General features: G+C 36.5%; 1 protein-coding gene and 1 pseudogene across 1 annotated transcript; both read right to left on the reverse strand.

Moving 5' to 3' along the window:
- Positions 1 to 399: 399 nt before the first annotated feature.
- On the reverse strand, positions 400 to 3,594 carry LOC110823793 (Integral membrane HPP family protein). Its single transcript, XM_022054273.2, has 5 exons — positions 3,258 to 3,594; positions 3,010 to 3,143; positions 2,773 to 2,920; positions 1,982 to 2,088; positions 400 to 756 (listed from the first exon to the last, which is right to left on the reverse strand). The coding sequence occupies exons 1-5, from the start codon at positions 3,532 to 3,534 to the stop codon at positions 715 to 717; spliced, it is 708 nt and encodes a 235-aa protein (XP_021909965.1). The 5' UTR covers positions 3,535 to 3,594; the 3' UTR covers positions 400 to 714.
- Positions 3,595 to 15,976: 12,382 nt separating this feature from the next.
- LOC148240258 (short-chain dehydrogenase reductase 3b pseudogene) lies at positions 15,977 to 17,059 on the reverse strand (annotated as a pseudogene).
- Positions 17,060 to 17,766: the final 707 nt, after the last annotated feature.

Raw genomic sequence — 17,766 nt, forward strand, 5'->3', positions numbered from 1 at the left:
AAGTAGTGTGGGCAGAATCCTGTTCAAGCAAGAAAGTTTCATATGAACTTTCTCAAATAACCCGCAAAAACAAAAATGTTAGTTAATGAACTTTTGACCATCTGGGTACAAGAGAATGAGAGGTTAAAGCAGGAGACACCAAGTGCTCATTTGGTGCAAACATTAGACAAAAATGCTGAATGATAAAAGTGTTGCAAAAGCAGACTAGGAGTGGTTATACCCTTCCATGATGCATCACCTCCATTTAAAAGAAAACCATATTCTGAAATAGACTTTCTAGAGTTCATAAATCCAGCAAAATCTGATTCCAAATTCAATCACCTTCAAATAACATGAATATTTGTATCTAGGCTTGTGTTCTCGGTTTTCTGTAAATCTGAGCAGTCTGTACTAACGAAATTTATGCACAAAACTTCCGGTTTGTTATTATATTATGAAGATGAAATCTGCAAGTTCTTGCATCTCAAATTATTGTACAGTTTTGTGGGCTTTCTACAATTACAACCAACCAGCTGGCTTATTACACAATCAAAGGCTGCAAAATACTCTCTACTGATTACATTCTATCTTTTTTGACACCCAAAAGACAGGATCCCACTCTAATATATATGTGCCAATCAATCTATACACTTTTTTTTGTTCCTCAGTGTCCATACCTGTCAGCCTTTTAATGGAGGAAGAAGAACTGGGATCTTGCAACTTTTTCTTCAGATATCAAAACTTCACATTGTCCTTCAAGTAACACACAATCTCTTGCTGCACCAGCCCATCCATAAGCAGGAAACAACTTAAGTACCTTCCTTTGTCAACAGACTTATACATATATATATATGTATATATCATGTATATATATTTTGGTAATCTCATCCTTCATTATTTCCTTTGTCTTCTTCTATTTTCCTCATTGTTGAATTTTTTGAGCTGTGCAATCCTCTTGTTTATATTGTTGTGTTGCATATAGTTTAATTTTCAATTTAATTTACTTAATTCTCACATTTAATCTTTTTGTTACTTTTATGCTATGTTATATCCAATCTCTATGCCATTCTCAGTTTATATATGTAATAGTCTCATATTACTCTTTACATATAAAATTCTCATATTAGTTTTAGCATATAAAGTTAAAACTTGTTGTATATTCCATCCCTCCCAAATCGTATCCCAAAGGATTCAGGTACGAGCGAAATATAAAAGCTAAGTTCTATGTTAAAACTAATATGAAGATTAGACGTAGGAGTTGGGTCGAACTAGAAGAAAAAATGAACCGATCTTAAAATATAAAATGAAAATGTTTTTTATTTTTAATCTCACGCCTCTTTTTTATTATTGGGGTTAAGAAATATAATTTTTTTATTACTTTAGAAGAATCGAATTCTCATTTTTCCAAAAAATTCAAAGTGGATATAGATCGATATGAAATATATAACTATCCTTTTATTTTATATGTTAAGACTAATAAAGTTTAAAGAAGAAAATTCAGTAAAAGCGAAATAACAATGGACAAAGTATAGTTTACCCTTTGTAGTTCAATCTTATTGCAATTCAGACAATCTATCTTATTCTGGGAAACTCAGCTTCTATTGATTATTCTTGCAAAAATTTACAGAAAACTATTGATTTTTTAAGGACTTCATGCATTCGGATTCTTAAATATAAACACGAAAACTAAACTAAAATTGTAGAAAGAGTTTTTAAAAAGTATATGTATTGTTAGTGGCTTACTAAAACTAATAATTTGATGTTAATTGACAAGAACCAATTGTCAGAAAATTAAACTTTTTGAATTGCAACAAAAAATATTAGATGAAACAAAAATATAGTTTACCCTTTAAAAATGGAGAAAAAAAAAGCAACCTTTTGGTTATCTAATGTTTTTAGATTTGTTAAATTTGATTAAAAAGGGTAGTAAACTCAAAATCCCAGCCTAAATCTATTTATAGCATCAGATGATTTGATAGTGGGGGGAAAGAGATCAACTTACAATTAAAGAGAGGATAATGCATCCGGCAGCACCAGGAAACAAAGCGTACCAGAAATTCAAATGGTGAAACTTGGCTCCATCAATGAACAAAATGGGCAGACTTGCAGCTACATAGTCAATTTGCAGTAAGCATTCAAATTTGCATTTAAGTACTCAAATTTTCAACCAAGCATTCCAAATTGCAATAAGCATTAAAAGTTGCAGCTACATATTCAAAGTTGCAGTGAGCATTCAAAACGGCAGGTAAGCACTCAAAATTGCAGTAAGCATCCAAAACTGCAGCAAGCATCCAAACTTGCAGTAAGCTTTAAAATTGCAGTAACCTTTAAAAATTGCAGCTGCGTATTCATAGATACAGTAGTCATTAAAAATTGATGTTACATATTCAAGATTCAAACTATGCAGAAAGCATTCAGAATTGATGGTATACATTCCAGATTGAACCATGCATTCAAAAGTGCAGTAAACGGTCAAATTGCAGGAAGCATTCAACACTGCATTAAGCATCCAAAATTGCATTCAGAATTTAAAACTGCAGATACGCATTCAAAGTTGCAGGTAAGAGTTCAAAATTGATGCAAGCATTCATAACTGCAGTAAGCATCCCAAATTGTAGGAAGCATTCAAAATTTCAGATACGCATCAAATTTGCAGTAAGCATTCAGAATTTCAGGTACGCATTCAAAATTGTAGCTACAGGATTCAATTTTCTATTGCAACTACGCATTCAAGATTGCAGTAAGCATTCAAAATTGCGGAAGTTAACAAGAAGGAGAGGAAAAAGAACTAACCAGGTGGATGTGAGGCACGGAAGTAGACCATGAAAGCTATGGAGGCAGCGAGTGCCGCACTCCTAGCAAGCCATCCGGCGCCAAATAAACACAATGCCAAAACTCCAAACGCCGCACACCCAATCTGAGCCATGAACATGTTGTATTTCTGAAACAAACAACAACAATCTTGAAATTCAGAATTTCTTATATTGTATAATTATATTAGAATATACAAGAGATAGAGACAGTGAGTACCCGAGCTGCAGGTGAGGAAGGAGAAGTAAATAGAACAGCACAAACAGCCCCTAATGGTGCAATCGTCATTGAAAATCCTTTAGGTCCTAGAATTTGATCTATCTTTCCCAATATCGCCATTGCTGCAAATGCGCCTGTTCCCCGAGTGAACTTTATTTAATTGAGGAAAAATTGACATTTTTCGAAATAAATTTACAGATACTTATAACGTTAATTAGCGAAATTTAGCATTAAAGAGAAAGAAATACCTGCAGAAGGCCAAATAATGTCACTGAGTGAAGGTGGGGATGAGACCTTCTCCGGTTTCCACGATTCTCCAAACGGAGCAGCTAAATGACCGGAAGCCGCCGTCACGACCACCGCCGGCAGCCGTCTTTTCGTGGAGATGGACCATGATTTTCTTAGGGGCTGGAATTCGAGTTGACTGAAATGAAGTTTTCTGGGTAGAAGCGAGTTGACTAATGGCGTTAATGGAGATGATGCCGCAAATGAGTTATGGCACTTGACCCGGAACGACAGACCCATGTTGCTCAAAACGGCAATTAGTTGTTTGGTTAGATTTGGTGGGTTGGGTTTGGGTTTGGGTTATTAAAAATATATATATATATATGTATGGTTGAGAAGATAAGCCTTTGGGCAAGTCGAGAAGGCATTGGATAATAATAAATAAAGTTTATTTATTTATTTGCCTTTACTTTTTTTTTTAAAAAAAAAATATATAATTGGGAATTTATATATTTATATGTAGAGACAACTTATGTTATTGTCTTCACATGCATACACAAACAAGTCAACTTTTTTTCTTTTTCATTGTTAATATTTAACATGGAAGGGTAAAAAAACAGACCCACTAGTAGAATACCACCAAAATGTCAATTATTCTAATCTTATGATAAGTTATTATATAATAACTATTTAAGTGAAAAAGAAAAAAAAATGAAATGTCACTTTTTATTTGATTTTTAATGAGTAAAATTAGAGAATTTAAACCAAATTTTGGAGGATTGAATATCACTTTGAAATAGAGTAATATTATGAAATCCCAGATGCACATTAAGGCATAAGAATACCAAATACAAAAACAGATTACGAGTGCATAATAGATAATTGTATGCAGAAAAATAATTAATTACAATCCCTTACAAAATAATAACAGAGTTCCATACAAAATTGATGCAGAAATAAAATTAATTACAAGTATCTACAAAAGATGGATTCATCAAAGTGCGAGATAATTTTGCACTCATAAAAGTTCATAGATTCACGGGATTCTCAAAGGCTTCAAGGAGTAGATTATCGATCGGTTCCTCATTATCTTACTAATCTGGAAGAGGCATAGAAATGGGTGAATTCCATATCTTCAGTAAAAAAAATAATATTTAAATAATACCATAAGATTTTAAAGGTAATTAAAAGTACCATCATTATTTATCATCAAGAGTCATGTCAGGGTTTTTTATTAATTATGAAATATATTTGATTTAATAAAGAAAATATCAAGTCAAAATTGTATCAATCAAAACAATCATACTAAAAATAAAGAAAATCAAACAAATCATGATATGTATTATTTCTCATTTTATTCTTCGCACGAAGTCGTTTCGACTTCCATCTATTGAGGGTAATACAGATTCCTGACTATCCATGTGGAATGACCAATTTATTTCATTTATATCAGCAATTTGCAGCTTACAAACCAACAACACATTTACGGCTTGTCAAATCATGACACGATCTATGAATACGACCGTGCCAACCACAGTGATCTTATATGTTTACTATAACCATAACCGTATTTTACCAAAGGTGACCCCTACAATCATATCGCGTTACCACTCTCGTTAGAGGGTATGCCATCATCCATAGGGGACGGTGCTCTCACGTCTTTTCATACTAGATGGGGAAGAAACAAAAATTTCTCAGAGAAAAAAATCTAACGAAATACTTTATGAATCATGCATGCCACTGTCCGTACATATTTCTCATGTCTATACATCATTTCATGTTTAATTACTTTACCATTGTATAATGTATTATATATTAGCGTTTATCTCAAGCATTTAATCATTTAAATTAAACATGCAAGAAATCAATTCACATATGTTTATAAAAATTAACAATGTAAATCATTTCATTTAAGCATATAAAATAATCATGTAAACATTTAATTTAACTTCGTTAATTTTAGTTTATAAATACTCTTTCGGATGTTAGAAGTAAATACTAAATTTTTTACCAAAATTTTAGTGTTTCCTTCGTTTTTTTTCTTCTTCTCCTCTCTCTCTCTCTCTAGATCACTCATTCTCTCTCTAAAGCTTTTTGGTGGATGGAAGAATGAAATAGAAGTGATGAGGAAATGGTTAAGTGAGGGTCCCTATTTATAGAAAATAGAGACAGTTAGATTTGTGTCAAATAGCAAAATCTTATGAAGAGAGAGAAAGTCAATGAGAAAAGATGAGATGTGATGACCGACATATGTGATCGACGGATGGACGACGTAACACGTCACCAAGCGATGGCAGCACGCCGCCTAACCAGCGGCGCTTGATGCCCCAAGGGGCGACACACACTACCCGAGATAGTACATGTCGCCCCAACCTATCGTGCATCACAGGGCTAGCCTACTGTGCGCGCAGAGGCATGTGCGCGAGCCTACTACACGAACGGAGCGTGCAGAAGGCGTGCAAAGCTGCATGCCTGTTTACAAATAATGGGGTACGTAAGCGACTGCACCTTGCACCCTGCGCGAATAGGAAATACGCACAGTGCACACCTCCTGTGTTAGCCACACGCGAGGAGCTCGTGCAGGCGGGATCCCTCTTGCAAGCGTTTTCGCTTGATTTTTTCCATTTTTCTCCATTTTCCTGAAATATTTTTATTTAGCTTTTAAAAACATAAATTGCCTACGAAAAAATAAAATAATTGATTTTAATAAATTATTTAACCAAATAAAATATGAAATACAAAATTCATCCAAAAATTCAAAATACAAAATATCAAGGAGTTTAAATGGCCTTAAGGCTTGAATAAATAGGGGTTCATATTACAAATTAAGTACGAGATTTTTAGAGTGTTACATTTTTCCACCTTAGAAAATTTGTCATGAATAGGTCTTGAAACTTTTCTTGTATTTCACTCTCCAACTCTCATGTCGCCTCTTCGAGAGTGTGGTGTTGCCACTACACCTTCACCATAGGAATCCTTTTATTGCACAAAACTTTATTGGTCCAATCAATGATTTTCGCGGTGAGCTCCTTTTATGTTATATTAGCTTGAACCTGCATCTCTAGGTGAGGAATGATATGAGAAAGGTCAGAGTGGTACCTTTTGAGTATAGAGACATAGAAAACATTACACAGACCCACAAATTCTAGGGACAAAGTAAGGCAGTACGCCATGGGTCTAACGGGTCCCACGATCTGAAAGGTCCCACATAACAGGGGCTCAGCTTTCCCTTCTTACTGAACCACATTTTCTCTTTGTAAGGGAAGATCTTAAGAAAGACTTGATCACCAATAACAAATTTTAGGGATCTTTTACGGTTATTGATGAAGCTTTTATGGTAACTCTAGGTGATGGCTAAGTTCTTTCGAATGATAACAACTTTCTCGATAGTCTCCTGGATGTAATCAGGTTCTTAATGATGTTGGTTTTCGACTTTATTCCAATAAATGGGAGAACAACAGGGTCTACTGTACAGAATTTCATATGTAGTCATGCCAATTATGGAATGATAACTATTATTATAAGCAAATTCACATAGAAGAAGATATTCATACTAATTATCATAAAAGTCTATGACATAAGTGCGTAATATGTCTTATAGTGTTTAAATAGTACGTTCAGACTAATCATCAGTCTGAAGTAGATAGGTAGTGCTAAAGTATAATTATGAACTAAGTGCTTTTTAAAAACTGTCCTAAAAATGGGAGGTGAACCAGAGGTCTTGGTCTGACACAATGGATGAGGGGATGTTGTGGAGTTGAACAATCTCCTCAGCATACAAGCGAACTAATCTGCTTGTGGAATATGTGGTTTTGATTGGTAAAAAATGAACAGTCTTGGTCAACCTGTCAACAATGACCTATATTGCACTGCAATCAGAACAGGTCTTAGGCAGACCAGTGATAAAGTTTATGGTCACATGCTCCAACTTTAATTCCGAAATAAGGTAGCCTTGCAACAAACCGCTAGGTCTCTAGTATTCTACCTTAACTTGTTGACAAGTAAGATATCAGAAGACATAGTCAATAATGTCTTTCTTCATTCTAAGATACCAATATTGATGCCTCAGGTCTCGGTATATCTTGATACTTCCGGGATATAGAACAGTTTGGAGATCTGGGCAATCTTGAGAACATTTGTCCTAACAGCAACGAAGACCCAAATATGACCCCGAAACCCGCACAATCCATCATTTGTGAGTCTGAAATCAGAAAATTTATCAGAAGTAAACTTACTTAAATTTTTAGTTATCTCTGGGTCGGTGGATTGAGTTTCTTAAATTTTCATGAAAAGATTAAGCAAACCTTGGATCTGGGCGAGGTAGGAACTGTTGCCATAATGGTTAAAGTGGAGTGCTTGCATAATATCGACTAATTTCTAATTATAGGCCATGGTTTGGGCCAACAAAGCGGATTCCTTTTGGCTCAGAGTATCAGTGACTACATTACCTCTACTAGGGTGGTAGATGATCTTGTAGTTGTAGTCTTTCAGGAAGTACAACTAATGTCTCTGTCTCATATTCAATTCCCTCGGTGAAAATATATACTTTAAATGTTTCTATTCAGTATAGATCTCGAATGCCTGATCATACAAATAATGACATCATACCTTCAAGTTAAAGAATATAAGCGCCAAGTTCAGGTCGTGAGTAGAGTAGTTGCGCTCATGGGGCTTCAATTGTTTGGATCCATAAGTAACTACCCGACCATTCTGCATCAAAATACAACTCAATCCTATGTGAGATGTATCATAGTAAAATTGAAATCTTTCAATATTATAAGGGAGAATCAATACTGGAGCAGAGATGAGACGATACTTCAACTCAACAAAATTTTTATCACATTCGTAATCCTAAATAAAAGCTTCGTCTTTCTTGGTGAGATGAGTCAATGGAGCTCTAGTCTTAAAAAATCTATTGATGAATCACTGGTAGTAACCTGTCAATCCAAGGAAACTATGTACCTTAACAATATTTGTTGGCAGGTTCTAATTTATTACTATTTCAATTTTGGATGGATCCACAGAAACTCCTTCGCCCGAAATCATGTGGTCAAGGAAAGAGACTCAATCCAACCAAAAAGAGCACATGTTAAATTTAGCATGCAGCTGGTTCTGACAAATGGTTTTTAATACCCGAGACAAATAGACTGCGTTTTCTTTCAGGCTCTTAGAATATAGTAAGATGTTATTAATGAACACGATGATGTATTGATCCAGTGCATGCTGGAAAACCCTATTCATAAGATCCATAAAAGCACAGAGGTATTAGTTAGTCTAAAAGGCATAACATTGAACTCGTACTGACCATATCAGCATCGGAAAGCAATCTTCGAAATATCTTCTTCTTTGACCCGCAATTGATAGTACCTCGATCTAAGATCGATCTTCAAGAAGATTGCAACACCTTACAATTAATCGAACACATCATCACTACGAGGTAAAAGATACTTACTTTTTATCGTTACATGATTAAGTTCTCTGTAATCTTTGGACAGTCGGAGGGAGCCGTCTTTCTTCTTCATAAATAAGAGCCGAGCACTCCAAGGAGAATAAATAGGGCGGATGAATTTTTGACTAAGAAGCTCGGAGAGCTGGTTTTCTAATTTTGTGAGCTCAGCACAACTCATGCGATAGATAGGTTTTGAGATATGTTATATTCTAGGAAGTAAATTGATAGAAAACTCTATCTCCTGTGGAGGAGGAACCAGGTAGATCTTCCGAAAAGACTTTCAGAAAGTTACAAACAGTAGGAATGGTGTATATAGAGCAGGATCAACATCCATTTTCCTGTTTGTTCAGAGGTTGGATAATATCAAAACTAATTTATAGATTTTCATTTCATTTTTGGTGATCGCAAGGTTACATTTTTTCTTTCACAGTTAATGATTGCCTTATACCTCTCTAACCAATCCATTTATAAGATAACATCAAATCCTGAAAAATATAAAAGTATGAGATCTACTAATAGTTCTACTCCCTGAAGCTTTTATTTTATATTTTTTATACATACAATGAGTTTTTAATAAACTCCTAAAAAGAGTTTCTACTGCTAATACTTAATCTAAAGATTCATGCTGAATATCTAATTTACATACAAATGGATAAGAAATAACAGAGTGGGTAGCACCTGTATCAATCAGAGCCCTAACTGAAACATCATGGATAGAAAGCATATCCTGGATAAAGACATGGTGAGGGAACTGAGTTCATCAAAGTGGTACACATGACCCTGTACTATTGGTCTGATCATGTCCGTTGACTGCTGGGGGCAATCTTTCACAAAATATTGAGTGCTTCTGCACTTATAGCTGACATTTTATAAACGCCGACAAGGCTAATCACCATGCAGGTGACCACAATACTAGCATGGTTGGGAAGAGTGGACATGTTTGTCCAATAGGTGGAGGCTGAGCAACGGGAGTGGCAACTCAGGGTCGTTTATCAGGATGACTATTAACTGGGTAAAGTAGTCTTCTTCTTGGTTGTTGGGGTTAATGTTGTTATTGTTGGGTACAGACTCCGACAATGTGTTGGTGCCTGGCTGAGATAAGGATTTCGGCCAATTAGGTATTTTCTAGCATCTCGGCATACGAGCTTGATCTTAACATTGCAATTCGATCATAGATATGAGCACAAACTTTTAGGAACTTCTTACTTTTGCGACTCTCAAGGGTGACCAATAATGGGGCAAACATGTCAAGTTTTTCTAGCGGTCATGCAATTCCTTCTCCTTCTCTCAGACATAGACTGGGAAAAAGTTCTCAAAGAACGTATCCATAAAAACCTCCCAAGTGGTTAGGGTAGGTAAGACTTTCTTTTTAAGTCGCCACCAATATTTGGCTTCACTGGTTAGCATGAAGACTGCTAGGAGAATTTTTTATTCATTGGTTAGGTCTAAGATAGAAAAAAGCTTCTCTATCTACAAGATCTAGGCTTCGACTACTAAAGGGTCGGAGCATCTTTCAAAGTAGAGTGGGTTAAGTTTCCTAAACTCGACTATGTTATAGGAGATAGATCTCTTAGTTGGTTGGTAGTCACGGGCAGGAGGATGTTGACAAGGGTTGACTTGATTTTGTCATATGGCTGCGGTCAGACCCTGGGTGGCTCGAAAGAGTTCAGTAACTTAGCTTTGGTAAGATGATCCTAAGCCTCAGGTCTTTTGGTACGCTCTACAGAAGGTCTCCTTCGCGTCAATTCGACAAAAGAAAGGGAATATACGAGTTGGTGGTCTAGTTTTTGAAAGATGACATATTTCTTAAATATCTTAATAGGGTCTCCAAACTATAGCCTTAGTTGTAAGAGATTATTCTGCGTAACTGCTTTGTTACAATTTGTGACATCCTAAATGCATATTGAGGTATAAGGATACCAGATACAGAAACAGATTATGAGTATATAATAGATAATTGTATGCATTGGAACAATTAATTACAATCCTTTACAAAATAATAATAGAATTCCATACAAAACTGAGGCAGAAACAAAGTTGATTACAAATCTCTACAAAAGATGAATTTATCAGAGTGCGAGACAATTTTGCACTCATAAAAGCTCATGGATCCATGAGATCCTCAAAGGCTTTAAGGGGTTGGTCAGCAATCGATTCTCCACTATCTTACTCATATGGAGGAGGAATGAAAAAGGGTGAGTTTTATATACTTAGTAAAAAAAATAATATTTGAATAAAATCATAAGATTTCAAAGGTATTTAAAAGTATCATCATTACTTACCATCAAGAGTAATGTCAAAGTTCTTTATTAATTATGAAATCGATTTGATTTAACAAAGAAAATGTTAAGTCAAAATCATATCAATTATGTAGCGCCCGGACCGAGAAGGAAGAAAAAAAAAAAAAAAAAGCCACGTCGGTAGCCACGTCAGCAGGCCCGTTCAGCAGTCCCGGCCAACCAGGGCCTGCCACGTGGCAAGACCACGTCGCTCCGGAACGGGCCACGTTGGCGATCCGCGTGGGCGCGATCGGACGGCCCAGATCAATCGCGCGATCGGACGGCCCAGATACAATCGCACGGACGGCCCAGATTCAATAAAAAACGAACGACCCAGATTAAAACAAAATGGACGGCTGAGATCAAAAGGCAAGGGGTTATAAATAGAACCTCCACACCAGACCACAAACCCTAGCTGCCTGCCGCTCGCCGGAGAAGACGAAACAGAGGCCGACCGCCACCACCCGTCGCCGCACCGGGGAAATTTTCGACCGCCGATCGAGGTAAATTTCATACCCCCGACTCGTTTTTCCACGCTGATTCCTCCTGTGGCCAAATTGAAGCCAAAATCCTGGCCAAACAGCCGGAATACGCGGCCGAAGACCAGCGGCGCCGCCGCGCCCCCTCTCGGTTTTTGCCTCCGACGAGGCCCTTCCCGGCCTCCGTTTGATGCAATTTTTATATCACCGTGATCACCATTCTTTTCTCTACAGGTTGACCGGAGCCGAATCACCAAACCACGAACCTCGCCGGAGAGCCGCCGCACCCGAGAGCGCCGCCGCCAGTAAGCTCCGCTTCTCCGTGATTTTTTGGCCCCCCGAGGGCCCTAGGGTTGTTTTCTCGCAGGGACCGATGCGAGTGTGGCCGAATTCGGCGGAGCCGCCGTGCCGGAGTTGCGGTATTGGCCAAAAAGGGGCCCTGAGCCTAATTTGAGATTTTTTGGAACACGTGCAGGTACCGTTAGTGTGTTTCAGTTCCCCGGAAAAAATTCAGAGAAAATTAGGGACGGCCTGTAGGCGCACTGTGAATCGTATTCGGATCCCGAAAATAAGTAAGGACCCCTCACCCTATTTCCTATCACGGTATTAAAGTTCAAAATGATAAAACGGTATTTCTTGAATTAACGCATGTGTGAAATTGCTTAAGGTTGCTAATGGAGCCCGAGTCTAGTGTGATTGATGATTTACTGTTATTTGGCCTGTTTTACAGCTTTAAATGCATTATGAGGTTTGATGTGTTCATTTTATAGTTTCGAGTGCATATATTACTGTTTTATTAATTATGGGTTGAAAGACTGAAGAACTGATACTGTATGTTGTCTGTTTGGCATGAATTACGATTTGCTTGTTTAAATGTGAATTGATGATGCTTATTGAGGAAAAGGAAAATGAAAGATTGTGTAGACTGATAATTGTATAATGGGGTCAGCCTGACTAGATATCCTGGGAGATGGTGGACGGACCGGGTCCGTAGGGAACCCTACCGGGATTGTGGTCTCACATGCCGGACGGGGTATGGAGATCTTATGGTTTTGGCGCCCATACCGGACGGGGTATGGGGACGGCCCGTTTCACCCTCATACCGGACGGGGTATTGAGGTTTATGGTTTTGGCCCCCATACCGGACGGGGTATGGGGACGGCCCGTTTCACCCTCATACCGGACGGGGTATTGAGGTTTATGATTTTAGCGCCCATACCGGACGGGGTATGGGGACGGCCCTGGAAACTGATTATGAATGTTAAAGGTTAACGGGTAGCGGGACCCCTATGGACCCCCATGGATACTAGTAGGCTGGTAAATGAGAAAAGAATATGTTGTATAATGATTGAATTACAAAAGGCGTGATAAGTGCTATGTTTTACAGCTTATATTATTCCATGATTGTGATAATGTTATTGTTTTCTTATATTGTTTCATGAATTCCACCGAGGTAAGTGGATGGTAAAGGTTTTATCATAAATAAAAGGATTTGTTGTAAATCATGCTCCATTGGTCTTTTGTGTTTTTCTACCCACCTTTACCTCCGTGACGGTGAGATATCGTGATGTTCTTACTGGGCTAGTGTAGCTCACTCCTTATTTAACCATTTCAGATCAGGAAGACATGGTTCCCGAGCCCGTTCCGCAGGAGGACGACGAAGGGAATGCCTAGAGACTCTGTAGTCATACTTATAGTTTTATTTTCGAGTTTCTCTTTTAGTTAGTTTAATCTTTTATATTTTGTGAGCACGTTTCGGTTTCAGTGTAAGGGATGTTATTCAAATTTTGACCTCGCTTCCGCATTTGATATTTTTGAATATAAAATTCCATTTTAAATTTTCGGGGCTGCTACAAATTAAATCATCATGCTAGAAATAGAAAAAATCAAACAAATCATGATATACACTATTTTTTGTTTTATTCTTCGTGCGAAATCATTCCGACTTCCATCTACTGAGGGCAATATGGATTTCCGACTATCTATATGGAATGACTAATTCATTTCATTTATATCAACAATTTATGGCTTGCCAAACTAACGACACATTTACTGGCTGTCAAACTATAACACGATCTATGATCACGACCGTGCCAACCATAGTGGTCTTACATGTTAACTATAACCAATGTCGTATTTTGTCAAATGTGACCCCTACAATCATATCGCTTCATCACTCTCGTTAGAGGGTACGCCATCATCCATAGGGAGTGGTGCTCTCACATTTTTTCAGACCAAATTGGGGAGAAATAGAAAGTCTTCAAAAATAAAAAGTCTAACGAAATATTTTATGAATCATGCATGCCACTACCCCTATATATTTATCATGTCTATACATCATTTCATGATTAATTACTTTACCATCGTATAATGTATCATATATCAATGTTTATCTCAAGCATTTAATCATTTAAATTAAACATGCAAGAAATCGATTCACATATGTTCATAAAAGATGCAATTAACAACTTAAATCATTTCATTCAAGTACATAAAATAATCATGCAAACATTTAATTTAACTTTGTTAATTTTTGTGTAGAAATACTCTTTAAGATGTTAGAAATAAATATTACATTTATTACCAAAATCTTGGTGTTTCCTATGTTTTTTCTTCTTCTCCTCGTCTCCCTCTCTCTCTAGATCACTCCATCTCTCTCTAAAGCTCTTTAGTGGATGGAAGAATAAAATGGAAGTGATGAGAAAATAGTAAAGTTATGGTATCTATTTATAGAAAATGGGGACCATTAGATTTGCGCCAAGTGGCAAAATTTGGTGAAGAGAAAGAAAGTTAATGTGAAAAGATAAAATGTGACAACTGACGAATGTGACCGATAGATGGACGACGCGATGTAACGACAACGTAAAAACTAAAGGCACGCCACCCAAACGACAGTGACACATCGCCCAAGCAGCGGCGACATGTTGCCCAACCCGACGGCGCTCGCCACCCAAAGAGGCGGCGCGTGCTGCCTGAGGCAGCACTCACTGCCCCAGCCTGCCATGTGCAGGCCTACCGCGCACAAGCCTACTGCACAAACGGCGCGCGCAAACCGCACCTCGTCCCTGCGCGCGGATGGGACATGCGCATAATGCGCACATTTTGTGTTGGCCCCACACGCACACAAATGCGGGCAGGATCCCTCATACGAGATTTCTGTCATTTTTTCTTTGTTTTTTCCAAAATTTTTTACTTAGTTTTTAAAAATATAAATTATTTTTTGAGAAAAATAAAATAATTAATTGCAAAAAATTATTTAACCAAATAAAATACGAAATATGAAATTCATTCAAAAATTCAAAAAACAAAATACCAAAGAATTTAAACGGGCTTAGAGTCAGAATAAATAGAAGTTCACATTACAAATTAAGTACGAAATTTTTGGAGTTTTATACATATCCTCTATTATGATGGAATAATATCATTCAATAAAGTTACTTGCAACTCATATAATAATATTAGAACCTCTACAACTTTAATCAAGATTGGAGAAAGGTAAGATAATTAAATGTCACCTTAAGATTATGTAGTAATATCTTTCATCATAATACAAGCGGTTCCTTTAATGAAGTTACTTGTGTAACAATGTTAAAATCTTTGCGACTTTGGCCAAGATTGGAGAAGGCATGTAAGGTATTCTTGCAACTTTTCCATTACAATCGTGAAAGATAATACATAACGTTCTCAAACTATGATGATTAAGATAGATATCTATATTAAGTTTAAATATTCATATTAATTTTTTTTTTTTTTTTTTTTTATATATGCAAACTAGTAATTAATTGAGTATGCCATTTACACTGTTTTTGGAAAGATAAAAATATTTTCTTCTTCATATACTAATTTATGAATTTCTAAACTAGATCATGATGGTTAACCCATAAACTCTCTTTGTGAGGACCTCCACATGTCCCATAAGTGTTCTTCATATGTTTAGGCATTATTTTGTTTTTCCAAAATTAGACCATTCATAATTCTTGATACAATTATCGATTTTGGAACTACTACATGCTCAATAAAATCTAATTAAACTGTCGTTACCATACATAAAAAAACAAGTAGAGCGAGATATACATCTTGCAATGTGCTTGCGTTCTATATTTTGTCTACATATGCACATTTTTTTAAAAATATGATCCCACTCTCTTCATATTCTCCGCACATTGGAAACATTATGTCAATTTATAATCTTTTACTAGCTAACATACAATAGTTAGTGAGTATTTTTGCAGATTCTTTATATCATATTTTTTACACTAGATAGAATATGAACGGACTATATTCTCTTAAATTATGACGTAAATTTTCTTAATAAGTTAAATCTATGCTATCATTCTTTCATGTCATATAATATTCTAATTTCGCTGTACAAATGTCAATTTCTAAATACTCTTAATTATTATAATTAATTTGTCAATTTGTTTACAATACATAATTAAATTAAAAACATCACAAAATAAAAATGATAATTGCTACTCCCTGTTAATTTTTAAATTATAATTGTAAAGTAATTAATTATGAAATTATAGTACAAATAAAATAGTAATCAACCCAAACTCTCACAATAATCAAAATAGAGGTGTCTCTATACATTTTGAGAGGCATATTTATTCGAATGAATCGTATATATAAATAATATATATATATATATATATTATAAGATTTTTTTAATAATTTAAGTTATTATGGATTTAATCCGCCGTCAACGACCAAATTCTGGCCGGTAATAAACGCAGCCTCATCACTGGCCAGAAACACCACAGCATCCGCCACGTGTCTTTCCTTCAGAATACCATCAAAAAACGACGACGGTTCAAACATCTTCTCCACCTCTTCCTTCTCCATCTTGAAAGTCCGGCAAAGCATCGGCGTCGCCACCGCTCCCGGAGACACGCAGTTCACTCGTAATTTCATTCTTACCCAGCTGCCTACTCGCTGACAGGACCAGCCCCAACACCGCATGCTTCGACATGGTGTAGTCTGTAAAACTGTCCGTCCCAATCTCTGCTCCTATGCTTGCTGTGCAGATAATGCTCCTATTTCCGCCGCCCGCCACCATTGCTCGACCCGAGCGCTTCACACCCGCCGCCACTCCCTGGACGTTCACGGCGAATAGCTTGTCCTGGGAGTCGAGATCGAGCTCCAGGATGCCTTGTTTAGTGTCGGAGAAACTGAAAACACCGGCGTTGCAGAACATGACGTCGAGCCGGCCGTAAGCTCCCACTGTAGTCCGAACCAGAGCTTCCACCTGCTCCTCCATGCTGACGTCGCAGTGTACGTAGCTACAGGAGTGGCTGCCGATGGAGGACGCTACCTCCTTGCCCAGCTCGTCCTGGACGTCTGCTATGACGACAAAACGTGCTCCTTGTTCGTTGAAGACACGCGTCGTCGTCGCACCGATGGCGCTGGCACCGCCGGTGATGATGGCCGCTTTCCCTTGGAGTTTCTTGGGGGATGGGTTGTGGTCCGCCATCTCATCAAATTCCATTGAGAGATTACTTACTTTGCAGGCGATACACACACACACACACACACACTTCTTTCTTTGGCTGAAAAGGTTGTGATCAATATCAATGGCAGAAAATCAAATGGTTTCTGATAATTACAGAGAGCGAATGAATTTTAGGATAAATTATGAATAAATCTATTTCTATGAAAATTAATACAATATAGTCCTTCTCCAATAAACTAATGAAATTCTGGTTATTTTTTTTAATTTAAAGTACGTGCAAAAAAAATATCTAATAAAAAGTAGATAAAATCTTGAAAAAAATTGAATAGTATTGACCAAAATTATAGAGAATTGAAATCAATTTTGACTTATTCACTGTAAGATGAAGTTTTTTCAATTTATTTAAGATTTTTTTATATTTTATTTTTATATAAGTTTTTTATTTTCTCTTAAACAAACTCGTATATGTATTTTGATGGTAATTTTAATATTTTAATTAATTTATTAAATTGAATTGTAAATTTTGGCTAAAATATAAAATATTATGTAACGGTTCCGAAGCTGAAAATAAGATAAAGACATAAATTGAATGCAGAAGCGAAATAATAAAGTTCAGAGTTTACATTTCTTATATAATAATTAAAAATACCTAATAGGGTTACGAGAATGTCTTTTCTAAAAAAAAATAAATGAAAATAAAAAAAATAAATGAAAAGTAAACAACTGAGCATCTTATGACGACATTCACTAGCTTTTGAAGGAATCCGTGTGGTGAACTATTCACAACTCTCTTGTTGGATTTGGGTCTTAGTTCTCTTGATATGAAATAATTAATGAAAGAGTGAACTACACTATTCTAATAAGAATATCACA

This window comes from Carica papaya, chromosome 9, assembly GCF_054855325.1.
Source record: "Carica papaya isolate Zhongbai chromosome 9, ASM5485532v1, whole genome shotgun sequence".
NCBI classification, from domain to species: Eukaryota; Viridiplantae; Streptophyta; class Magnoliopsida; order Brassicales; family Caricaceae; genus Carica; species Carica papaya.

Excerpts from the sequence above, each read along its gene's own strand:
- LOC110823793 (XM_022054273.2), bottom strand. The coding sequence starts at position 3,534 with ATGGGTCTGTCGTTCCGGGTCAAGTGCCATAACTCATTTGCGGCATCA. Across the intron at positions 3,144-3,257 it reads CATTATTTGGCCTTCTGCAG|GCGCATTTGCAGCAATGGCG; the intron begins GTATTTCTTTCT and ends CTCGGGGAACAG. Across the intron at positions 2,089-2,772 it reads CCGTGCCTCACATCCACCTG|CTGCAAGTCTGCCCATTTTG; the intron begins GTTAGTTCTTTT and ends TTGACTATGTAG.